Source organism: Chrysochloris asiatica, unplaced genomic scaffold (genome assembly GCF_000296735.1).
Source record: "Chrysochloris asiatica unplaced genomic scaffold, ChrAsi1.0 scaffold00096, whole genome shotgun sequence".
Taxonomy (NCBI): Eukaryota; Metazoa; Chordata; class Mammalia; order Afrosoricida; family Chrysochloridae; genus Chrysochloris; species Chrysochloris asiatica.
In genome coordinates, this window is record NW_006408614.1 from 2,828,103 (window position 1) to 2,853,913 (window position 25,811).

Here is a 25,811-nt window from a genome sequence, read left to right on the forward strand (position 1 = left end):
AATACGAGAAGCTGGGTTCTATGAAGAAAAATGTGGCAACAGGATTGGAGGAAGACTCATGAACAACCTGCGATATGCAAATGATACAACCTTGCCTTTTACCTAAATGCTCAGAATTCAGGTGATTGATGATGGCCAGCTATTGTTCTTGTGAGGCAGGTAGCGTGATAGTTGTTTCTTCCTTTCTCCAAGACCCATCCAGTCAAAGTCATGCTGGAAACAACTTCAGCATGCACCGTGGTTGGACGGCCCCTGTCTCTGCACCCACCTCTGTCTCCATCCACTTCCTTGTTGCCATAGGAGACTGTGATTGGCTTCCCACAGGGTCATCTCAAAGGCATCAGAAATGCTTCTGACAACAAGGCCGGTGGACAGTGCCCACCTCTCAGGTGTGCTGTCAGCTGGTCTTGGTGAGCGCATGTGCATGTGTGTGTGAGTGCACGTGTGTTCCCATGTGTGCACTGTGTGCTCCCCTGAGTGTGTGACGAGAGCCGGGCCCTTGGTCCCCCTCGCCTGTCTTTACCAGCTGCATGCTATGAGTCAGCATGTCCCAAGGGTGACTGGAGTATAGTCATGTGTACACGAGGTCTGTGGCCTCACATTTGGCCCGTGCCCGAGTCCTTCTAGCTCAGAGACCCTCCGTGTTTCCACTGCTGTAACGTCCAGACTCCATAAACCAGACAGGTGGGAAACCAGGGCCGCTCTGAAGGGACCTCAGACCTCTGGGATTTCTGCTCTTCGGTCCGTCTCCTCTGAAAAGTTGAAACCATAGGGCATGTGAATTGAAGCCGTTGACGATGTGGGGTGCTGGGAGACCAGGCATCCCTGCGGCCGGGGTTCATTCTGCTGTCTTTCCCACAGAAGGATCTCATTGCTGCATTTGACAGTGGAGACCAGAAGGCGTTCTTCAGTCAGTGGGAGGAACACGTTCCCAGTTCAATCCGGGACGGGGACTCCCTGGCCCAGAAGTTGGAGTTCTATCTTCATGTCCACTTTGCCATCTATCTTTTGAAGCACTCCACAGGGGGACCAGTAAGTTCCTCTTGGTTTTGGGGTAGGCTTGAATGCTGTGGTGGGGGAGAGCATTAGTTCTTTTGTCTTCCAAATGAGCATGGCTTTAGTTTTGTGGCCATTTTATCATGTGCTGAGAGGGTGCAGGTGTGTTCGTGAATGATTTTCTACCTCAATTCCAGGAACATATTTTTCTAAATTATCTGGCAGTGTAATCATTTCTGCTGTGAAAATGACATTGAATACCTCAAGTTTTTGTTTTTCTTCTTTTAAATTTTATTTTGTTGTTACTGAAAATATTCCATACCTCACATTTTTGGAAACTCAACAGATGAAGTTTTTTTGGCAACTTAATATGTACATGTATGTTAAAGATAATACATGTTTAGATGACATGTTAGACTATATTAGAATATAAATTTGAACTTAAACTTGACAGCGGAAAAAGAATATGCCTGCCATGGAGTCCGTTTGAATGTGGAAGTCCCTTTGAGTGATAATAGGGAAACCCAATCAAAGCAAATGCTTTGTGTCAAGTTGCTTGGACTCTTAGTGAACCTGTGGTGGTGGTGGTTTTGTGTCGTGGCATCAGTTCCGACTCATAGCAACCCCGTAGGACAGAGTAAAACTACCTGATACTCTTCCCAAAAGGAACTCTGGTAGCGTAGTGACTACCAGTTGGGCTGCTAACCTCAAGGTCAGCAGATTGAAACTACCAGTGGTTCTATGGGATAAAAAAACGAAGCTTTCTGCTCCCGTAAAGATTTGTAGTCTCAGAACCCCCCTACAGGGTTGCTGTGAGTTGGAACCGACTCCATGGCACACCACCACCCCCTGGCTTCCCAAGGCTGTGCCTTTCTCCCACTAACTGGGTGGTGACTTTGAACCAGCAGCCTTTTGGTTCATAGCTGAGCGCTAGACCACTGTGCCACCAGGGCGCCTTCCCAGTTAGTTGGGGCGGTGTGAGTGATGGAGCAGGAACTGAAGAAGCTTGGCTTCCCAGGACCTTAGACTTCTGCCACAGGAGACCTAAACAAGCCCCCTTATTCATCCCTGTAGGACAAAGGACAACTGGATGAAAGGGTTTCTTACTTCAGAACCTACCTGGAGACCAGAGGGGCGGCCCTGAGCCAGACCACTGAGTTCCTTCCTTACTACGCCCTTCCTTTTGTTCCCAACCCCAGGGTACACCCGTCATTTAAAGAGCTCTTCCAGGTGAGTGGCGGCCTTTGTCTCTTCCATCCTGAGCAACCTTGGGGCGGCTCCTGGATGATGCTTTGTAAGATAAACAGGGTTCTGCTGTTGGGGGGAAAAAGTCATACAATCAGTGATGTCAGTCATACAATCAGTGATGTCATTCAAGACTCCATTCTCCGAATTAATTAAGAAACGGACATAAAAGGGAGTGGCCTTTTAACGACAATACAACAGAACTGGTCCCTGCTTCTCCCATCAGGCGTTGCCTTCAACACCCTCAAATTCTTTTGGAAGCTTCATAGTCAAGCTTGGGAAAGGTTCTTATTTTCAAAGCTGAAAAACTTATGAGAGGTGAAGAAAAAGATAGCAATAAATTATTGCCAGAATAGTTTTATTCCAGTCTTATCCCTGTCTTTATATTTTCAATGTAATTATTTACATCATAGGGTAAGTCCTTATATTGAAAATATATTCAGGCTCTTTCTGCCATCTTGGAGTCTATGGAGGCCTGCTGGGAACAGGACTTCAAAGGCGGCACAGTGTGTCTACAAGGCTTTGGGCCAAGGCCATTTCTGCTGGCTATGAACAGGGACTCTTGAACCAGCTCTTCTTAAAATTGAATGTGTTTATGCTTGAGATGAAACCGAATTCTACTTAGGCAAGAGCTGTGCTTATGTGTGCAAAGCAAAGGACAACACAGTGACTCCTAGCGACAAACCTAACAAATCCAGAGTCATCTGGAGAAAGGTAACTCGTGCCCATGGAAACAATGGCATGGTTCATGCCAAATTCCAAAGAAACCTTCCTGCTAAGGCCATTGGACACAGAATCCATGTGATGCTGTATTCCTCAAGGGTTTAAACTTATTGAAAAGTAAATGAATAAAATTGTGGATTTATTAAAAAATATACATATATATATATATATGTATACAGAATAGTAATCGCCAACAGAGTCATCTAACTGGAGGTGGCATGTCACAAGAAAGGTTAGTGTTTCTTTTGTTTGGCTTTGCTTCGTAAGATGTTTGGGTTTATGTTGGCCAGCAGATTCCTTTAATCTGATTGAGCACCGAGAGCCCTGAAGTGTGGCACAACATTACCAACAGAAACGCCTTACAGCGCTCTGAAGTTGTAGACACTTTGCCAGGACAAACATTTCTGGCTCATTGGGCAGCATGGTGCCCAGTAGTGAGCTGGCACACTGGGCATTATGACTGGGTGAAGGAATACATGGAGCTGGAGAAGAGGGTGGGAAGGTCTGAGGGAGACGGGGCCGAATCTCAGAGATATGTCAGTAAGAACTAACTCCTGGTGCTGGGACTGATTTTTCTGGAATCTTCTTGGTTTGGGTGGAAGTATCTTTGAGAAGATGTGGTAGAAAAGAGCTCTAAGACCATGGCTGTCATACCATCCTTTATTTAGAAGTCATTGTTTCCTTCTTAATGAGCGAAACTGAGAAACATCATTCCTTTTTCAGGGAGAAATCAAACCACCGTATTTGTTGGTAATGAGATCCCCTCCTGCTACTGAGCTGTCTCATTAATTGTTGATACAATGGACTGCTTGAAGCAGAGAATCATTTCTGTGATTATTTTTTTCTCTCTCTCCAAATGGGGGCTATAGAAAGTTTTCTTTGGCAAACCTGTGACAACTTAGTTGAAACCTGATACGCCTACCTGTGCTATGTGTGCCTAAACAGTATTGAATTCTTTTGGGTGCTCAACAAAATGAGGGTGCTAACTGTGTTTGTGTTTCATTCGGTGCGAGTCAAGTTCTGGACATGGTTCTGTGTCCCTGCTTAGGAAAGAACTCCATTCTTTCCTTCTGTACCGCTGCTGGAATCTCGTATAAGTGAATTGGTCACAGGTCCTAAAAGCTGTTGTTCGCAGTGTCACCTCACTGGCCAGACACCTTGCATCTGGTTTCAGGGACTCTGCAGGGCTGCTGACCTCACATCCACGTCCACCCAACAACACGGTCCACACTGAGGGACTCAGTTACTGGATTTTTCTCTCTCTGTTTTTTCCTTCAGGATGCTTGGACTCCGGAGTTAAAGTTGAAGCTGGAAAAGTTTCTGGCTTTAATTTTTAAAGCCAGTAACACGCCAAGGCTTTTAACCCTCTGTGTATCCTTTTGAGTTGATGGAGAACACTCCCCCCACTCCTGGTGTTGGGGTGGATTTTATTTGGAGCAGTGCAGAATGTCAAGGGTGTGGGGAGGTACCTGGGAGGATATGCTGAGGCCTGTCAAGGTTCCACTCTGGGCTCTGGGTCGCTGAGACTCAAGGTTGTTGTTGTTAGGTGCCATTGAGTCGGTACCAACTCAGCGATCCTGTGCACAACAGAATGAAATGCTGCCTGGTCCTGGGCCAACCTCAGAATCGTGGCTATGCTTGAGCCCATTAATGCTGTCACTGTGCCAATTCATCTCGTTGGGGGTCTTTCTCTTTTTCTCTGGGAGAGGGGCTTATTTATATCATGTGTCCAAAAGTCTGTCTTTGTGGAAAAGAACCCTTTTATAAGAAGCAGACAAGCCAATCACTTTTAGGCCTTGGCCATGCCAGCTGGATCGGTAATGAGATCACTTGTCATTCAAATTGGGGCCTTTCACTCACCAGAATTGTTGCCCAGCACAAGTGTGCACTTCATGGATTTGTAGTCAGTGTGTGGAGTTTGGCAGCCATCTCCACAGCCCCTGTCAAAGCAGGACACTGCCGAGGGTAGAGAGGGGCATGGACCAGGCGGGTGCCAGGCAACAGCGGTGGAGCGAGATTCCCAGCCAGAGTGGAAGGCGGGTCATCTCACGGGGGTAGACCCAGTTTCCCACAGCTTGTTGGTCTGTAAGGATACTGATCCGTTTGTTCTGAGGAAGAACTTTTCAAAAGTTAACACCTGATTTCATAACAAGAATATACTGTCTTGAATTGTGACGTTCATATTGGATCTAATTTAGTGAAATACTGATAAGTGCTTTGCTGCAGAATACTGTTTGCTTCCTCTCTGACTCCAAAGCCTTTGACCCCCTTTTCGTAACTGACGCTTGTTTGTCTTGTCTTGGGGTTCCAGGGCGCACAGCTTTTACTTCAGCTGCTGCTGCTTTTCTTTACAAAATAATATTAAGTTGGGTTTTGGGGGACGTTTATGGAGAAAACTTGGTTCCTATTTAACAATTTCTATACATATTGTTTGAAATCCTGGTGTGGTGCTATTGGTTAATGCGCTGGACTGCAAAGTCGGTATGAACTGTAAGGTTGATGGTTCAAGCTCACCAGCCGCTCCTCAGAAATCCTATACAGGGTCACTATGGGTCAAAATTGACTCGATGGCACTTAACAACAACAATACATATTGTTCAGTGACATTAATTCCATTTTTAAAATAATGTGTCAGTATTCTCTTATTATTTCCATTCTGGTTGTTTCATTTCCATTAATCTAGCTTCCCTATCACCCCTCCCCCCCTTTGTCTTCTCATTGCTTTAGAGGCTCAGTGCTGACCATTTGCTCTTATAGAGATGATTCTTTAGCACAGCACACTACTCACAGGTGATCCTGTTTGTTTGTTTTTATGAAACAATCTGTTATAAACCTGAGAGATGACCTCCAGGTGTGGTTTCAGTACAAAAGTTTAAAGGGGCTCTCAGGGTAATAGATAGTCTCTGGGGTACTTCAGCTTCTGAAGCTGTTGTTGACTCCTTGTTGCCTCTTTTCAGATTCCGTAGCCTGTCCACAGCCAAGCTAACTCATTCCTTCTTAATGATTTTATATCCTTAAAGCTTTTGCTGAAATTCTTTCCCCTGCCATTAATATAATATTACAGCGTTCTCATGTCCAGTCCTTGTTCCTCTTGTTGATGTTAAGTGCTGTTGAGTCGGTTCCGACCCATTGTGACCCTGTGTAAGGTTTCTGAGTTGCCGTTGGTGAGCTTGAACTGCCCCCTTGGGGTTGAAACCGACGTTGCAGTCCAGCACATTACCCCACAGTACCACACCAGGACTCTAGAGCTCCAATATGTAAGTAATAGTTTTCAGTTAAATTGGTAGATATTTCCAAACTGGCTTCTGATTATTTTAATACTTTTTGTAAAAGCATTTCTCAGCTGAAAACATTGAATGGATGCTGATATATTAAGAATCTGAGAGAAATAATTTTACATAGTAAATCATATTTATGATATGACTAATATATTAAGGAGCTCTGGTAGCGTAGTGGTTATGAATTGGGCTGCGAACCGCAAGTACAGCAGTTCGAAGCTACCAGCTGTTCTGCAGGAGAAAAATGAGGCATTCTGCTCCCGTAGAAATTTACAGCCTCGGAAACCTATACGAGTCACTATGAGTTGGAACCGACTCCACAGCACACAGCCACCAGCACCAATATAGTGTTGTTAGGTGTTGTCGAGTCGGTTCCTACTCATAGCAACTGTACACACAACAGGATGAAACACTGCCCAGTCCTGTGCCGTCCTCAATTCTTATTACGTTTGAGCCCATTGCTCCTGCCACTGCCAGCCCATCTCGTTGGAGGTCTTCCTCTTGTTTGCTGACCTTCCACTTAATCAAGCATGATGTCCTTCTCCAGGGACTGGTCCCTCCTATAACATAACCAAAGTATGCGACATGGAGTCTTGACATCCTTGCTTCGTAGGAGCATCCTGGCTGTACTTCTTCTAACACAGACTGGTTTGCAAAGTATGAGCACCAAATATTCCTTCCACAGCCATCTCTGTTGAACTAGGTTTGGTAATTTGTTACAATGACCACACAGAACTCAAGTCACCATACTCACAGTTAGGGGGTTTATTAGGGAAGTAAACAGGTTATAAATGCAGGGTCAGAATTGCTCTGGACACATTATTCCACAGAGGACAGCTTCTCAGCTGTGCCCACAGACAGATCTCTCTGCCCGGCCAGTGTCACAGAGCTCTTTTAGAGTTGTTAATAAGGAGCTCTGGTAGCGTAGTGCTTACGAGTTGGACTGCCAACCTTAAGGTCAGCAGTTCTAAACTACCAGCGGTTCCTTGGGAGAAAGATGAGGCGTTCTGCTCCTGCAAAGATTTATAGCCTCGGAAATGCTGTGCAGGGTCACTATGAGTCGGAGCAGATTCCACGGTACTTAATAACAACAACAATAGATGCTAACAGGACACACCACACCACCATAAGCCTCAGCCTGAAGGCACTTGGCTCTGAGTCCATGGATTAGCAAACCTAGCTCCCCCACTTACATGCCTGGAGGTACCCCACTCTACAAGCCAGCCTCCTGCCCAAAGTCACTCAGCTTGACTTGCTCGGGGGCTGGGAAGCCCACCGCTCTTTCATTTTCTGACTTGTGGCTCTGCTGCTGCTCCTCAGCTGCTCTGATGTCACAGCTTTCTGACCCCGGGTTGAGGAGGTTCAGTGCGCAGGGATCTCGGGGTCCAAAGGACACGCTCTGCTCCTGGCTCTTCTCTGATGGTGGTGAGATCCACTTCCTATGTCTGAGATATTTTATACACATTAGAGTTCCAGAATTTTACAATCACAGTCAGTTCTGCTCAGTACTCACAGTTAAATCATAGGATCTTATCAGTGTCTCTCCCACCTTCTCTTAGCAAGACCTGGCAGGAGGCAAACCTTGGTGGGAGTTGCAGACTATGACCAGAAGAGATACTAAATAATTCACCGCACCACAGTTGTGATGAGTTGGAAGCCACTGAATGGCAGCTAACAACAACAGCAGCATAGTTCTCTTAGCCGAATTTGAGGCTTTGAATAATAGGAATTTGTGAGGCAGGTACACAGGTACAGCCTGGGCTGAGGTGTATGTTTGGGAAGCTGTAGAGACGTCAGTAGGATGATTTTTGGAGTGAGACAAAGTCAGAGCTGAGCACGGTCCCAGGTTTGTATAGGTCCGTGAGTATGAGGAACCTCTCACACCTTTTATAAGGCAGAGAATGATGTGATTACACTTTTTAAAAAATCACTTATTATATTTTTTTCCTGATTATAAAAGCAATGAATGTCCTCCTGGAAAATGGGGAGTGACTACTAATGGGGAAACCCCAAACCAAATCCACTGTCAAGTGGGTTCCGATTCAGGGTGCCCTGTAAGACTGAGTGGAACTGCCCCATGCGGTAACCAAGGCTGGAGTCTTTAGGGAAGCAGACTGCCACATCATTCTCTCACAGAGCAGCTGGTGGGTTTGAACAGCTGACCTCTGTGTCAGCCAGGTGCTTGAACTACTGCACCACCAGGACTCTTGCTCTTGGCTCTGGGGCTCCCTTTTGGGAGTGATGAGAATGCTCTCAGGCGGATTGGTGATGAATAGACCAAAAGCCAGTGACGTAGACATTGTGGATGTGTGCATTGTGAAGCGTGTACATTACATTTCAATAAAGGTGTTTCCAGAAAAATGAAAAACAAAACTAAAAGAATCGAAATAACTTGTCTTCGGTTATAGAGCTCGAAGTGTGGGAGTAGCGTTTTGACTCACACACCTTGGCTAGTACCCGCAGCACACAACAACAACAACAAATACAGCTTTAGAAGTGAGGTTACAACATTAAAGGGTGTGATTTCAGACTCGCTTCTTCACAGAATGCGTTGGTAGCAGTGGGAAGGTATGCTGAAGGGGATAAATGTTTGGGAACATTTGGGTTCAGTAGTAGCATCCTTGCCTTCTACTGGCTCGCTCAGGCTCCCTGGGTGGGTGGCATAATTGGTTAACTGCTAGACTGCTCGTTGAAAGGTTAGAATTCTAGTCTACACTCAGGTCCTCAGAAGAAAGACCTGGTGAAACCCTGTGGAGCACTGTACCTTGGCACACCTGCAGTTGCCATGCTGTGGAGTGGATGGCAGCAGGTACTGATAGCTGTGGGAGACCCAGTCACCTCATGTGTGGCCACCACTGTCTGTCAGGGAGGGCTTGTGTGCTGCTAGGAGGCAGAGCAGGTTTCAGTAGAGCTTCCAGACTGAGACGAGAGAAAAGGGCTGCTGATCTCCATCCAAAAATCAGCCAGTCGGATCCACCATGGTCGGACAGACCAGGTGACGTTTTGTCCCAGGGCTGACTTCATGGCAGCTGTTATAACAAGGCCAGTCAGGAGCACACTGAAGTAACACTGGCCTGGGCTTGCTGTGAGCGGTGAGGAGAGGCTCATTTGGGAGCAGATCTTCTGAATGTTGAAAACTCAGTAAACGTTCTTACTATTTATCGTGATACCTGGAAGCTGGCCCCCACTGTCTGCGCATTCCCTGTTAGACTGTGCTGAACTGCTTTCTCAGATTCACAACACAGTGTGTCTCAGAAGGCCTGTTTTCCTGAACTTCTTTCTCATCCCAGAAGGAGAACGGACAAAGTAATAAAGGTAAACCCATCATTCAGTTTAAAATGTGTACTTGCTACCCTTGGGCTTCAAAAGTCACAATGTTTCTGAAGGGCTTTGTAGCCATGCTTCCCTTCCAATCCTTGAGGCTCACTTTGCTGGCCGCTGGCACTGTTTCCGCCATGTTGCATAGCAGATCATTTAGGCTGGAGAAATGAAGAGACTCTAAGCTGTGTCCCACAGGGAAGTGAATTGTTGCCTGAAGGATTGTGTTGGGGAGGGTGGGTGCTAGGCACGCTTCCTGCATTTTATAAGTTGTTGTTGTTAGGTGCCATCAAGTCGGCTCATAGAGACCCTATGCACAGCAGAACGAAACACTGTCTGGTCCAGGGCCAACCTCACAATTGTTGCCACACTTGAGCCCATTGATGCTACCACTTTGCTAATCCATCTCACTGGGGGGGGTCTTCCTCTTTTTCTCTGACCCTCCACCTTACCAAACATGATATCCTTCTCCAGTGATTGGTCCCTTCTGACAATGTGTCCGAAGTATGAGAGACGAAGTTTGGCCATCCTGGCCTCCAAGGAGCACTCTAGCTGCATTTCTTCCAAAACGGATCTATTGGTTCTTTTGGCAGCCCATGGCACTTTCAATATTCTCCTCCAACACTGTAACTCAGAACCGATGGCCAAACCCTCCATTGCCAGCAGGTGGCGATCATGAATGGAAATTGATCTTTCTGTAATGCATTTGCCCTTTCCAAGCCGAGCAATGTTGGGGGAGGATTTCAATCCTGGCACGGCTTTTCTCCATTTCCTTTTAGAAAGTTTACGTTTTTTAAAGGAAGGAAGTATTAGTAAATTGTTTGGCTCTTTGCTTGCTGAGGACTTGTCCATAGGCTATGCTCTTGGCTGAGAACCAGGCAACACTTTGGGGAGCATCAGTGGCTCCAGACCAGAAGGGACTGACTGTTTCTTTTTGCCCACTTTGCAACCTGGCTTATCTCCTCCCAGCAGCTGCTGGTACGGAGCTAGTTAGTTCTGCCTTCCTCCAGTTCTCAAGCTGAGGGGCCCATTGGCTCCTTGAGGAGGATTGCCAGGCCCCTGGAGGACCCTCCCTGGTCAGCGGGGGCCAGTGGGAGACACTGAGTCGCTGGGCTGCCGTCTGGCTGAAGAGTGCGGCTCCTAGAGGTCACTCTGTGTTAGCACCTTCAGTCCTGGACATCCTTCCCAGCTGGTCTCTGCTGTCTGGGCCCTGCTCTGTGAAGTGTTAGCACAGGTCTCCACCTTTGACTGGACGCAGCCTGGGACTGCTTTCTCACATCCAACACTGTTGGATCTTGCCCTGAAACTCCTGGACATGTACCTTCATCCTCTCCCTCTGTTGAATTGCTGCTTAACAAGCCACCCCAAACCTAGGGGCAGGAAGCCTCTGTCGTCATTTGCCGTGGCTTGGGAGCTGTGCGCTCAGTTGGGCAGTCAGACGGGAGTGAGGCTGGTGTTACCTTGCAGGTTCCTCACGCATGGCCACCAATCTGCTGGCCTCATTGCCCTGTGGCTGCTTCCAAGAGTAGATGTTCCCAGAGAGAGCCAGGAGGAAGGAAGCAAAGAGCTGCTTACTCAGCCTCTGAAGTAACCGGGTTTCACTGCTGCTGTGCTCTGTTCATTGGAGTGGGTTACCAAGGCCTCTTGGTGGAAGGAGTGTCAGTGTCTTCAGATGTATTTTAAATCCACCATCCCCTGCACATCCCTGGGGCCCAAGAGACCTGCTTAGCTGCATGCACTGATATGTTCATGGACCCCCAAGGACTTGGGGAAGGAAAGTTGTGAGAAACTTCTCCTGGATTCCTGAGTTGCTGCCAGTTCCTGGCGCCCCTTGTGCCCCCTGCACCCCTGCCATATAGGAGGCTAGATTTCTACAGGGAACCGTAGGTCTGTGAGAATGAGCCCATTTTACAGAACTAGTCCGAACAGTAGCGGAGTGTAAATACGGGAGCCTGTGGTTTCGTGTTTTATTGATTGAGCTTTAATTTGGGGATGTAAATTTGGTTTTACTGGAATGTTCTATGGCTGGCCAGCTGAGTCTGGTAGGCAAAGTCTGTGTCTGAATAAACTTTCCAAAGCAGAAGTAGTGGTGCTGGACGGTCAGAGAGCTGCACCTCGGGACACTTGGGCCTCCCTTAGGCTGACTGCACCTCCGGTCTGGGCTCCCTGAGGTCAGGCCCCTTTAGAAGACTGACTGTCAACTGTGGCAACAAGGCAGAGAGGTGGCCCCAATTTAACGCCACACTCTGATCTTGTTTTAAATTTTTTTTTTTTTTTTTAATCTTTGTGTTGTGAATTGGGTGAAGGTTTGCAGGCAAGACCATTAGCTTTTCATTCAACAAATTATATAGGCTTTGTTTCATCTCAGTGATCCCAGTCCCCTCCCTCCCTGCAACATCAGTAATCCTACTTCCTCCCCGTGGCTTCCCTTCTACTTCTTATATTTCACAAATGAACAAAGCAAAAATATTGACATACACATATAATACACAAAACATATTTATTTAAATTCTTAAGGACCTATTCTGCCAGCCAGCCTCCTGCCCACAGGCACACAGCCTGACTCAGTCCCTGGGCCTAGAGCCTGCAGATGCTGTCTCTCCCTACCACTGCCTGCTGTGGCCGCTTTTCTAGGTAGGATTTCATGTTCTACTCATGCTCTTCCTTCTTGATGGTCCTGGGATCGTCTGTTCCTGAAAGGAAAGATTAACTGCTCCCCCTTTTAGTTTCACACTTCTACAATTACAGTTTTTTGAGGACTAAGGTGCACCTGACCCAAGCCATGGTATTTCCAGTAACCTCCTATGAATCTGAAAGCTGGACAGTGAATAAGGAAGACCGTAGAAGAATTGATGCATTTGAGTTATGGTGATGGAGGAGAATATTGAAAGTTCCATGGGCTGCCAAAAGAACCAATAGATCTGTGTTGGAAGAAGTGCAGCCAGAGTGCTCCTTGGAAGCCAGGATGGCCAGAGTTTGTCATCCATACTGCGGACATACTATCAGGAGAGACCAATCCCTGGAGAAGGATAACATGTTTGGTAAAGTGGAGGGATGGAGAAGAAGAGCAAGGCCCCCAAGGAGATGGATTGGCCAAGTGGAGGCAGAATGGGCTCAGGTATAGCAATGATTCTGAGGTTGGCTCAGGACTGAGCAGTGTTTCCTTCTGTTGTACCCAGGGTCACTATGAGCTATTACCAACTCGATGGCACCTAACAACAATACCACAATTACAGTTGTGACAATCACAATTAATCCTGCTAACAGTTACCACTGAATCACAAAATCTATCCCCATCACCCCCCCCATCCCCTTTCACTAGATCCATCTGGAGAAGAGGAAAACTGTTCAGCGGGGATTCTACCTGACCTCCCTCAGTCTGAAACTAAGCATACTTACAAAAGCTTGTAAGCTAACCACTTCATGCCTTGATGTTGTTGTTGCCTTGATAGACCCCCATTTTTGGTACCCAATGTCTAGAGTGCCCATCCCTATCAACTCAGTGCACTGAAGAAACAAGATCCTTGATATGAAGAATCCTTCCATTCCGGTTGAAATTTGAGCAATTATATCCATAGCAAAGGTCTGGTGCATCAAATTGTAGCAATTTACATTTGCTCTCAGTATCAAGCATCTTTATCTTCATCAGGTTGAGTTCCGGTCAGCTAGCCATCTAAGCTAGGTCAATCGGGTACTAGCTGCAAGTTTGGGAGTTCATGCACGCCTCCCTACACTTCAGCCCAGCTGGCCGCTTCACTCTCGGCTCTAGTCCCCAGGGACTAGGTCTGTGCCCATGGACTTGTATCTCTCTAAAATTCAGCCAGGTCTTTTTTTTTTTAATGGAATGGTTGAATAATCCTCATTCTCTGTGTCTTGATACAAGAAAGGACCCCTGGTGGCACAGTGGGTTAAGCATTGGGCTGGTAACTGCAAGGGCAGCAGTTCAAACCCACCAGCTGCTCCACAGGAGAAAGATGTGGCTGTCAGCTCTTGTAAAGATTTATAGTCTTGGACACCTTCAGGCTAGAGGGTTGCTCTGAGTCCAGATTGACTCCCATGGTAATATTTTTGGTTTCTTTGATTTTGATAGGAAAAGTTTCACAGATAAAGTGAGGTTTTGAAGAAGGCAAGATAAATGCTTGGAGTGGAAAATCCTTTCAAATGGAATGACATTAAAAATGGTATTTGGATTAAAAAACCGAGGTTAGCAATATAGTACATGTGGTGGTGGTGGTGGTGATGTGCCGTGGAGTTGTTTGTGACTCATTGTGACCCTGCGTAGGTTTTCCGAGGCTGTAAATCTTTACAGGAGCAGAAAGCCTCATCTTTCGTCTGTGGAACAGCTGGTAGTTTCGAACTGCTGACCTTGAGGTTAGCAGCCGGACTCGTAACCACTTTGTTACCAGAGCTCCTTGTAGTCCATTGGATTATTATTTCCACTTAGAAAATATGTTTAGTATTTCTGATATCCATCAATTCAGCCCCTTTAGAAAATGAGCCACGATCATGTTTCTGGTGTTCAGAGCCCTTTAAACAGTATTGCTTTCTTTGGTGACTGATACCCACAGTTATAACTTTCTCCAGTCACTATTTATGGGGTAGCTAAATAGCCAATATACATCCTAATGCAAAGAAGAAATAATATAAAAATAGTCATTGCTTTTAGGCTTTATATTAGGTTAGAAAAACAATTCTCTATTTTACAGTGTATCATTTTGTTTTCAACAGCCAAGGGCTCTCTAAAATTAAAATCTCTACTGTCCAACAGAACAATGTGAGGCTGGCCTGGGACTGGGTTGTGCTTCATTCTGTTGTGTATTGGGTTGCTATGAGTCGGGACCGACTCAACACCACCTAACAACAACTACTGTTTAAAAACACAACAAAAAAACCCCAGAATGCAAAACGCCCAGCAGTGCGCTTAAACGAAGTTAGCAAGGCTAACAAGAGAACGCGTGGCCACCTGGCTGTGGGAGAGATTTACATCACTCTTGTCACTGACTGCTTGCTGCTTGGAAAGATTGTACAACTTTCTGTGGCTTTAACTGCCATTGTGTTAGTTACATATATCTCTTGTCTAAAACTTGGCATGCACTTCTTCAGATTTATGTCTGTCTTTTTGAAACATGACGTCTCAATAAATTTCACTGGCGTCTCTAAGACAGCTTCATTAAAAGAACAAAACTCTTAATGAGACGTTCTCCTTATAAGGTGGCTTTTGCATAGCCAGGCGTTTTGGCTTACTTCACATTGCCTCATAAAATTTTGGACAGGGGAGAAAGTGGTTCAAAGCTCTGCTTAATGCTCTGGAATATAGTTGTTATCCTTGAGTTGTTACCCAGATGGCTTATAGTAACAGGCAGGTCCTGTTTATAGCTCAGTGAGAGGTTTGCAAGGTGATTCGAAAATGGTCACAAACACTTCAGTTGCTCGCTTTTGAGATTCCTGCAGGTTGCTGGCAGTTAAGTCTCTTGCCCCTCAGATTTTGAAATTGTTATAAATTCCAGTTCTGGCCTCCTCAGGCACAAGTTCCACAAATAAGCACTTCTAAGGAAGACCGTAGAAGAATTGATGCCTTTAAGTTATGGTGTTGGAGGAGAATATTGAAAGTGCCATGGGCTGCCAAAAGAACCAACAGATCTGTTTTGGAAGAAGTGCAACCAGAGTGCGGCCAAACTTCGTCTCTCATACTTCGGACATATTGTCAGGAGGGACCAGTCTCTGGAGAAGGATAGCATGTTTGGTAGGGTGGAGGGTCAGAGAAAAAGAGGAAGACCCCCAGAAATATGGATTGCCAAAGTGGCAGCATTAATGGGCTCAAGTGTGGCAATGATAGTGAGGTTGTCCCAGGACCAGGCAGTGTTTCATTCTACTGTGAATACGGTCACTATGAGTCAGTACCGACTCAATAGCACCTAACAACAACAACAACAGTACTTAATTGAAAAATGCATGAAAGAGGTTCTTTGTGTAGTCTCCAAGAGAGGGACTACTTTGGTGATGTTTGCAATGATTATTTGAGTGGCCATTTGATGCAGCTCATGGGTTTTGGTGCTTCATTCATTAGATAGCACTTGGATAGATGTTGAGCACAAGCTGTACAGATATTCTGTTGTTGGTTACCATTCAGTGGGAGTATCTTTGGAAGTTCTCATTTCTCTGATTTTGAATTTTATATATGAAAAAGCTTGAATAATATATATCATCGTTTTAATACCTTGTGAGTGGCAGAAAGAAGGTGGGACCCCTGTTCTTAAAGTATTTAAGGGGAATCTTGACAAATGGGTTCCAGGTACGTTTTCAGGGGTTCAAGTACTAGATGTAAATTCAGGCTAAATGGCTTTTGAAGGCTATCTTTTAATGCTGGGATTGGATGGTATCCAAACCAGCCCCACTGCCATTGAGTTAGTTGTAACTCAACAACACTGCAGGATGGAACGGACATACTCTGTGGGTTTCTGTAGCTGTAAATCTTCACGGGAGCAGACTGCCTCATCTTTCTCCCACAGAGCAGCGGATGGGTTTGAACCACTGACCTTTCTGTTAACAGTTTAGAGCTTAGCCCACTGTGCCACCAGGGCTCCTGAAATTGGATGACGCTGAATAGTAATTATATTAGTTCACTCTCGGGTGATATCAGTGCAACGTTGGGTGTTTAGAATCTTCTGCTTTTTGTCTTTTTCTATAGTTAAATGATTTCACTATGAATATTTGTTCTGAACAGCATTTAATCACACCACATGGAATTCCTTGGAATTACTGCTTGGTGGTGGATGGTTAGGACACAGTTGTTCAGGACACAGATGAAGCGGGTCTGGCTGACTGAGAACAGTGGTTCTCGAAGCAGTGGTGTGCAGCAGAGCCACGTGGGGAGTTTATTGGAAATGCAGATCCTCAGACTCCACCCAACATCCACCCAGTCACAGTCTCTGAGATCAGACCTCATCGTCCTTAGTTAGTTTAAGCAAACACTTTGGGTGCTTCTGACAGATTTCTAAATGTGCTTACCATATTTGTAGGTTGCAGCCTGCTACCACTTTTCCAAGTTATCCACTTGTGCAGAATGCATTTGGAAAGTCTTGGACCCAATCCTGTGAAATGAAATAATATTAACAGCTACCGCTACGCACTGATGACCTCATAAGGGCCTACTATTTTGCTGGGCACCTTGAATGTTTCTTCTTGGAACTGATCATTATCCCCATTTATAGATTAAGAAATAGGAATCAAAGAAGTTAAATCAATTGTCCAGGTTATCCAGCAAGAAAACAGTAGATATTTTAAATTATTTGTTATTAAGTGCTGTCAAGTCAGTTCTGACCTGTAGCAACCCTGTATAAGGTTTCCGAGGAGTGGCTGGTGATTTTAAATTATAGGTCTTTATAATTTAAAAAATGTTTCTACATGAAATGTGGTCTAAAATGAGGCTTTAAATATTACACGGTGTCTGGTTTAGGACCAACACCCTGTCATCAAGTCAGTTCTGTGTCCCCATACAGTACAGAGCAGAACAGCTTCAGAGGGCTTCCTAGGCTGCAAATCTTTACAGAAACACACCGCCACAACCTTCTTTTGCGGAGTGGCTGGTGGGTTTGAACTGCCAACCCTTTAATAAGCAGATGAAGTCTTTAACTATCGGGCCTCCAATCAGAATAGTGAGTTAATTTGTATTGGGGGGCAGTGGTGCTTTCATCCATCAAAATGCAGCCCTCAAGACACGGGGAATCAGGAGAAATGCTGATACCAGTGAGGATGAGCCTGGTCCATTGGTCTCCCAGGGCTGACTTATGAGGGGGAGTCTCCACAGGGAACCCCCAAGATTTCTGAGACTGGCTGCTCTGAGGCCAGACGGGGCTTGTTTCATGCTTCATCAAATCAGCAGAATGAACATCTGGACTCTTGTCTCCCTAGAATTGTTGCAGCAGCTCCATCAGCAGCTGGTAGATGCTGAACGGAGGTCAATGACATACCTGAAACGGTACAACAAGATCCAGGCCGACTACCACAATCTCATTGGAGTCACGGCCGAGCTGGTGGATTCTCTGGAGGCCACGGTCAGCGGCAAGATGGTGAGGAAGCGTGAGATGGGTGAGAGGTGGAGCTCCCCGGGGCTGCCTGGTGTTTCTGGGTCTTAGAAGTGTTCCGCCTCAGACAGGGTGCAGTCGTTCACTTGTTTTAGTGGAAAATATTTGGGTTTTCTCTCTCTGAAAGGTGTCTGCCTTACACAGCCTCCAGCCTTCTCAGGTTTTACCATTCCAAGATAAAGAGGCCTCGTGGGCCTGGACTTAGAGGGTGGAGCTCCGGTCACTCCCAAACCAGTGGAGCCCATCTCCAACTTCCGCAGGCCATGCGCAGCGTTTTAAATCTTGTACTTGGCAATGTTTTGCTCATTGCCCTTAACACATTTTCTACCTTGTCTTTCTTTTTCTACCTTGTTCGTTTTGTTGGAAAGGAGAAATTGTCTGGCACCAGGAACAGCAGAACAAAACTAGTGGCCACATAGAAATGCAGGGGCTGAGGGGTAGGCTGTGGGTATGTAGGAAAGTGACTGAGTTTCATATACTGGTTTTGTGCCCCCTTAGCCTTTGGGTATTAATCTGGTAGCTTTTTGATTGGTTCCCTTATATTCAGTTTTGACCGTCATGCCATCTATTGGGGGAGGTGGGAGTTAGCTCAGTACAGGTCATGGAGATATTTGTAGACCATGTGAAGGAATTTGTGTTCTACCCTATAGTTAGCAGCTAAGAAACGTAGGTCTTAAAATAGGACTTTGGACTTATTAAGTTAGTTCTTTTGTTTGTGTGTGTGTGTTTGCTTTAGAAATATCAAACACAAAGCCACTGCCATCGAGCCGATTCTGACTCACAGCGACCCTGTAGGGAAGAGGAGAATCGCCCCATAAGGTTTCCGAGGCTGTAAATCTTCACGAAAGGAGACCACCACATCGCTTTCCTGCAGAGTGGCTGGTGGGTTTGAAATGCTAACCCTTCAGTTACTAGCCCAACGCTTAACCCACTGCACCAAAACATGGATTAATTTTCTTCTAATACAAAAAAAAAAAAAAAAAAGAGGGCATCCTGTTTTGGCGCCATAGGATAAGTACTAGATCGCAAGGTCAATTTGAACTGCAAGATCGGTGGTGCAAACTCATCAGCCACTCCTTGGGAACCCTACAAAGGGTCGCTATGAGTCAGACCTGACTGGACGGCACTTACCAACAAGTCCACTTCATAGTAAGTCTGATGTCCTGTGAACACACCTGTAGTTGGTCAGGAGTGTTTTCTGTCAGACTGAGTGCTTTAACTCCCAAGGATGCCACCCGGTGATTTTTGACCTGGCGCATCTGGTCCATCACCGGAAGACTGTGGAGTCACAATTGGCAGCTCAGGTGAGTTCTGCAGATGCCAGACTCTCTCTTCACCAGACATTCTCTTGTCCTCTTTGCAGATCACTCCGGAGTACCTGCAGAGTGTCTGTGTCCGCCTCTTCAGTAACCAGATGCGGCAGAGCCTGGCTCACAGTGTGGACTTCACGAGACCCGGCACGGTGAGGCACTGGCTCTGGCTGTCAGCCGGCTTGCTCTGTCCCCAAACTCAAGTAACAATGGTGCCATTAGAAAAGAAACATCATGAGATAGTCCCATTCAAGGGGCTGAGGCTTGTGAGCTCCAAGGAGAAACTGAAGACTGTTTTTGAGGATCACATGTGGAACAAACAGCCAATGACAGAGTCCTGGGAGGGCTGGGCGGGAGGCGGGTGCCCTTCTGCTCCTCCAGTTGGAGCATTTCAGTAGATCACGAGGGCTGCTAACAGTTGGCAGCAAATGAATAGGAAAGGAAGGAGACATTTATTCTCTTTTTACAGTAACCAACAACCTGGTCTAAAGCAGGGGTGTGAATAATTGCAAACTTAGAAGAAAGTTGGGAGGACTTCATTTCCTCTCACTCTACACACATGTATAGTTTATTTTCGAAACAATTTGAGAATAAATTACATGTATTGTGGCAGTTTACTCTTTAGTAGTTCAGTGTATGGCTCTTAAGAATAAGAAGTTTTATTTTTACGTTAAGTGCAGTGGAGTCGGTTCCGACTCATAGCGACCCTGTGTAGGGCTTTTGAGGAGCAGTTGTTGAGTTTGAACCACCAACATTGCAGTTCAAGCCAACCTTGTGGTGCCGTGTGTATATTGTACTACAGCACCGCACGAGGACTGTTCTGGTATAAAAGCTCAGCACGGTGATTCACTTCAGTAACATTGACATCGCCAATCTGCTGCCCACTCTCCAGTCTGACCAGCTGACTCAACAGTACTCTTAAGAGCATTTGTGTCCCCACCCTGGGCACCTGGGGCCAGGTATTACACTTACTTGTGCCATCTCTGTATCCTCCTTTGCTCTTGACTTTTCCCAGCCTCTCTAGGACTTTTATGATAGTGACATTTTGAAAGAATATAGCCATCTTCTTTAAAAAATGGACACTTTGTTCTCTTGTCCTCCATCTTTCTTTATGATTTGATTCAGGTTATAGATCCTAGGTCAAAACACTGTTGTTGTTATTGTTAGGTGCTGTCGAGTCAGTTCCATCTCATAGCGACCCTAAACATGACAGAACACAATGTTACCCAGCTCTGTGCCCTCCTCCCAATCATTCCTGTGTTTGAGCCCATTGCTGCTGCCACTGTGTCAGTCCATCTTGTTGGGAGTCTCCCTCTTTGTGGCTGACCCCCACTTTACCACACGTGATGTCCTTCTCCAGGGAATGGTCCTTACAGCATTCCCAAAGTACGTGAGATGGAGTCTCTCCAGCCCACCTCCAAAGCATTTGGGCGGTGCATCTTTCAACACAGATTTGGTGGTTCTTTTGGCCTGTGGTGTATTCATTATTGGAGTCCTGGTGTGGTGCTGTGGGTTAATGTGTCAGACTGCAAAGCAGTTTGAACTGCAAGGTTGGCGGTTCAAGCTCACCAACTGCTCCTTGGAAACCCTATACAGGGTCGCTATGGGTCAGAACCAACTCAATGGCACTTCACAACAACATATTCATTATTCTTTGCCAGTACCATAACTCAGAGGCATCAATAATTCTTCAGTCTTCCTTATTCACTGTCCAGCTTTCACATGCATATGAAGCTTTGAAAATGCCATGGCTTGGGTCAGGCTAAACTTAGTCCTCAAGTAACGTCTTTGCTTTTTAACAAGTTAAAAAAAGTCTTTGCCAGTAGATTTGCCCAATATTTTTTGTTTGATATTTTCGGCTGTTCCTTGTCTTCATTGATGGGCGTTGTTGTGGGTACAAGTAAAATGAAATCCTTGATAACTTCAATGTTTTCTCTCTTCTCATGTCGCTTACTGCCCCTGTTATGAAGATGTTGGTTTTCTTCATGCTGAGCTGTAATCCAGACTGCAGACTGTAGCCTTTGATCTGCATCAGTTCATGCTTCAAGTCCTCTTCACTATCACCAAGCAAGGTTGTATCATCTGCATATCGTAGGTTATTAGTGAGTCTTCCTCCAATCCTGATGCTGTGTTCTTGTTCAGATAGTCCAGCTTCTCTGGTTATTTGCTCAGGATACAAATTAAACAAATGTGCTGAAATAATATAGTCTTGACTCGCATCTCTCCTGACTTTGAACCACATAGTAGGGCTCCACATGAGCACAGTGAAGTGTTCTGGAATCTCCAGTCTTTGCACTGTGATCCATAATTTGCCATCATCCACACATTCAAATGTCTTTGCATAGTCAATAAAACAACAAAACAGGATTGTTGTTGTTGTTAAGCACCATTGAGTCGATTCCTACTCATAGCGACTTTGTATAACAGAGTTTCCCAAGGGGCTCCGGGTGGGTTTGAACCACTGACCTTTTTGTTTGCAGCCCACTGCTCATCTGACAGCACAGAAAAATGACCTAGGTGATAACTATGCCCTCCTTAGAATATCAGACCTAGAGCACATGGCATTAAAACAGAGCTTACCAGTATCCTCTGAGGAATTTTTGAAGTCCACAAGCTCATGTCCCTAGAGTTCACACCCCCTGCTGCCTGGTTCAGAGTCTGGGGGGTAGAGGCAGGTGTCTGTGGTTGGAAGGAAGTTTCTGGTGATGGAAGCATCCCTATGGGCCAATGCCCCTAGCTCCGTGGTATAAGGTGTGGGCATCTACACTTTAAATGAAGATTTGCATCTTCATATTTAAGTCTTAATGAACAGATGCCATTTTTAGTACTTGAAAAAAATTTTCTATTTTACCTCATTTTCATTTTCTCATTTTTCGTATGAGGAAGCAAGCATATGAGAAATGAGAAATAGAAAATAAAAATAGGAGGTTATGGCTAAAGATAAGTTGTTGTTGTTGTAAAGTACCATGGAGTCAGTTCCGACTCATAGCGAACCTGCACAGGGTTTCTGAAGCTGTAAATCTTTACAGGAGCAGAACGCCTCATCTTTCTCCTGCGGAACCGCTGGTAGTTTCGAACTTGACTTTGAGGTTGGCAGCCTGTCTCTAAGGCCGCAACAAATAAAAATGAGCTGTTTTTGTTGTTGTTGAGGCCTTCGAGTGGGTCCCATCTCAGAGTGACCCAGTGCAGGGTTTCCGAGGAGTGACTGGTGACTTTGAACTGCTGACCTTGAGGTTCAGATGACCTTATGGTCCAGTGCATTATCCTGTAGTGCTATACCAGGACTCCTCCGCGAGTACCAAAAACGTACATCATAAGTCACCGTACACTTGGGGAGGTCGGCCAAATGTTTGGCTCTACGGTTCCTGGTAGGCCATGCAGAAAGGACAACACGACCTTCTACGTGACCGACAGTGTTTATAAAGCAAGAGAAGGTGGCTGTAGAGTTCTTTCTATGTACTATTCACTGTGTACAAAACAGCACGTGTAAGACTTGGGGGTCTGAGGCACACACACTGCAACTCCTGACATGAAGATCTGAGAAGAGTTTCAGTGTGGTGAGAACCAGCATCCCAGGTGCTTCCTGATGGAACATGCAGAGGTCTCTTAAAGCACTTAGTCTGGTCAGCTGCTCTGCACGTGGGCACAGGACATGGCCATGTGATGTGAGCGTGTAAAATCTGAGAATGGGCCATTTAAAAATGTCAGTAAAACACACCCCGGAAATCCGAGGTTCAGAACAATGGCTTCCTCGTGAGCCCTCAGGATGGCCGAGTGGACTTCTGGGCACACTGTGGATGGTCCAGCCCAAAGTCCATTCAGAGCAGATTGTAGTGACCAAAAACAACAGCTCCTTAGCAGTAATTAGCATAGTTGGCTTTCTGTCCATAGGGCCACCCTTTCCTCCTGCTGCCCAGTTACCCATTAATTCAGCAAATGCCCAGTGCTGTCTAGGTTTCAGTTATAAAATCCCATCATATCCTGTATGTACAGTAATTTACAACCTTTTTATAGTGAATTGAGTGAACATTTACAGGTCATCAGGTTTACGTACAACAAATCGCTTTGTTTCATCTCAATGACTGCGATCCCCTGCCTGCAACAACAGTTGTCCCGCTTCCTGCCTGTGTTTCTTGTTTTCAGTCCTCCTCTTATCCCAACCCTCCTGAACTTTCTCCTTGAGTAAATGTGGTCCTGTTCATTTTGTTGGTTGACCCTTCTGTGGTGTGCGTACCTCACTAGTGGTGTTGTCCCCTATAGACCTCTCTGTGCTTGGCTGAAAACTAAGCCGCCGGGGTGAGTTCAGTTCCAGACCTGCAGAGGGACCAAGGGTCAGTCTCAGGGTTCCACCAGTCCCGATCTCACCAGTAAGCCTTGTCTGTTTTTTTATGATTTGTACCAGAATTTTAGGTGGGATAAGGCATCCAACTTATTTAAGATTGTTTCTAAGATGTCTTAGTCTGGGTTTTGTAGAGCAGCAAAACCAGTGAGATGTTTCTGTGTATGCGTTCTGTCTCTCTATGTATATGTATATGTTGTTGTTGTTAAGTGCCTTCGCGTTTGTTCTGACCCATAGCGACCCTGTATAGGGTTTCCGAGGAACGACTGGTGAGCTTGAACTGCTGACCCTGCTGTTCAAATGACTTTGGAGTCCAGAGCATTAACCCACAGTGCCACACCAGGACCCAGATAGATAGACAGACAGACAGACTCGATGTCACTTAACAACAACAGCAACAAGGAGCCCTGGTGGTGCTGTGGGTTCGGTGTTGGGGTGCTAACTACAAGGTCAGTGTCTTCAAACCCACCACTCGCCTCACGGAAGAAAGACAAGGCTGTCTGCTCCCTTAAAGGTTTACGGCTTTGGAAACCCTTTGTAGGGTTGCTCGGAGCCGGAATTGACAAGATGACAGTGGGTTTGTGTGGTTTTTGGGGGTTTTATTGGGGGGTCTTCTTCCACAGTTTCAGATAAGACCCCGTTGCAAATAAAAACAGGTATCAGGTGTGATAATCCTTTTGTGGTGGTGGTTGTTAAGTGCTGTCGAGTCGATTCCGACCCATAGCGACCCTGTATAGGGTTCCAAGGAGCAGCTGGTGAACTTGAACCGCCGGCCTTGGCAGTTGACACAGCTTTGCAGTCTGGCGCATTAACTCACAGTGTCACACCAGGTCTCCTAATCCCTTTGTGGTAGCATGCATGAATCTTAGGACACTTAAACCTGGGCAGGGTGGGCGGTGGGGTAGGTGCCCTTTCCTGGGGTCACCCTGCTGCTTGGGGGTATTGTTCTGCTGAGGGAGATTCTTAGGGACCACCCTGTTGAGTGACCGGTAGTTCTGACTTTGGAGTCTTCAGCCCTTGGATTCTCCCTTACGTGAGTCTTGGCAAAAGGCCTGCCCTTTGCAACACAGGGCCACTGCGTGACTTTGTGCCTGAGCTGAGTTCACCACCCTTGTTATCTCAGCCAGTTGTTAAAACTGAGATAAGCAGAGGGTGCCTATGCCAGGTATGCTGCCCTTTCCCCAGAGCTTTAAACTGGAAGCCTGGCCCTCTGCCTCCAACTGTCTGTGTTACTGTGTCCCAAGTGGGGCTCCACACTCCTGTGTTGGCTGCCTCAGGCTAGGATGGCCTGGGGGAAACCCTGAGAATCGCCCCCAAGTCCAGTCAGTCCTCGGTCCCTACCCCCATCTCAAATGCTCTTCATGTGTGCAGGCTCTTCCTGCTCCTGTCCTGAATTAAAGTAACATCTCCTCTCCCGTAGACCCTTCACACAGAAGCCCTGTGACCTTTCTGATCGTGTCTTGTTTATTTTTACCCCTCACACTCCAGATAGGCCCCTCACTTCATACCTGTTGCTGCTTCAGGGCTACAGTCATGTTCCCTGAGTGCAGCCCACAGTGCTCGGTGATCTCTATCATGGTCTCCGAAAACCCCCAGGAGCTCCCACCCTGAGGGGCAGGTCACACTGTCCACACATAGCTTGTGGACCGGCCACGCTTAAGGCTGCAGCCTCTCTCGAACCAGCAGCTTTAGAGTTCTAGAAACTGAGAGCCAGCTAAAGACTGGTCCGCAGACTCTCAGCGCAACTTTCCTGGCATTACAGTGTTATTACTGATTTAGGGGGAAAAAAACTCAAATTCAAATGTATGTTATGTTCTTGTTGTTAGGTGCCATCAAGTTGGTGCCAACTCAGAGCAACACTGTGTACAACAGAATGAAGCACTGCCCGGTCCTGCGCCAACCTCACAATTGCTACATTTGAGCGCATTGCTGCTGCCACTTTGCCAGTCCATCTCGCTGGGGGGCTTCCTCTTTCTCCGACCCTCCACTTTACAAGGCACGATATCCTTCTCCAGGGAGTAGTCCCTCCTGACAATATGTGTATATGCTATGTTGTTGTTGTTGTGATGTGCTGCGGAGTCAGTTCGGACTCATAGCGACCCTGTACAGGGTTTCCGAGGCTGTAAATCTTCACGGGAGCAGAAAGCCTCATCTTTCTCCTGCGGAACCGCTGGTAGTTTTGAACTGCCGACCTTGAGGATAGCAGCATGATTTGTAACCATTACGCTACCAGAGCTCCTTGTGTATATGTTATAGAGACCCCTTAGTAAGTCTTAAACAGGACGAAGAGAAGACAAAGACAGATCATAGGGATGAAGGTGCCTGCCCATCAGATGAATCCATAATGGTACCCACAGGGCTCATCACCACGTTACCAATTATGTTGTTGTTGTTGTCTGGTGCCGTCCAGGGTGCCGTCCAGTCGATTCCAACTCATAATGACCCTGTGCACAACAAAGCAAAACCCTGCCCGGTCCCATACCGCCTTCACAATCGTTTTTATGCTGTAGCCCACTGT

General features: G+C 46.2%; 1 protein-coding gene across 1 annotated transcript in view; it reads left to right on the plus strand.

The window, feature by feature from the left end:
- Positions 1-25,811, plus strand: part of ARMC9 (armadillo repeat containing 9) — a 162,967-nt gene that overhangs the window by 8,996 nt on the left and 128,160 nt on the right. The window contains exons 3-8 of the mRNA XM_006866738.1: positions 862-1,032; positions 2,071-2,226; positions 4,243-4,335; positions 9,533-9,557; positions 17,472-17,629; positions 19,008-19,106. Coding sequence (XP_006866800.1) covers positions 862-1,032; positions 2,071-2,226; positions 4,243-4,335; positions 9,533-9,557; positions 17,472-17,629; positions 19,008-19,106 — 702 coding nt within the window. The remainder of the gene's footprint in view (positions 1-861; positions 1,033-2,070; positions 2,227-4,242; positions 4,336-9,532; positions 9,558-17,471; positions 17,630-19,007; positions 19,107-25,811) is intronic.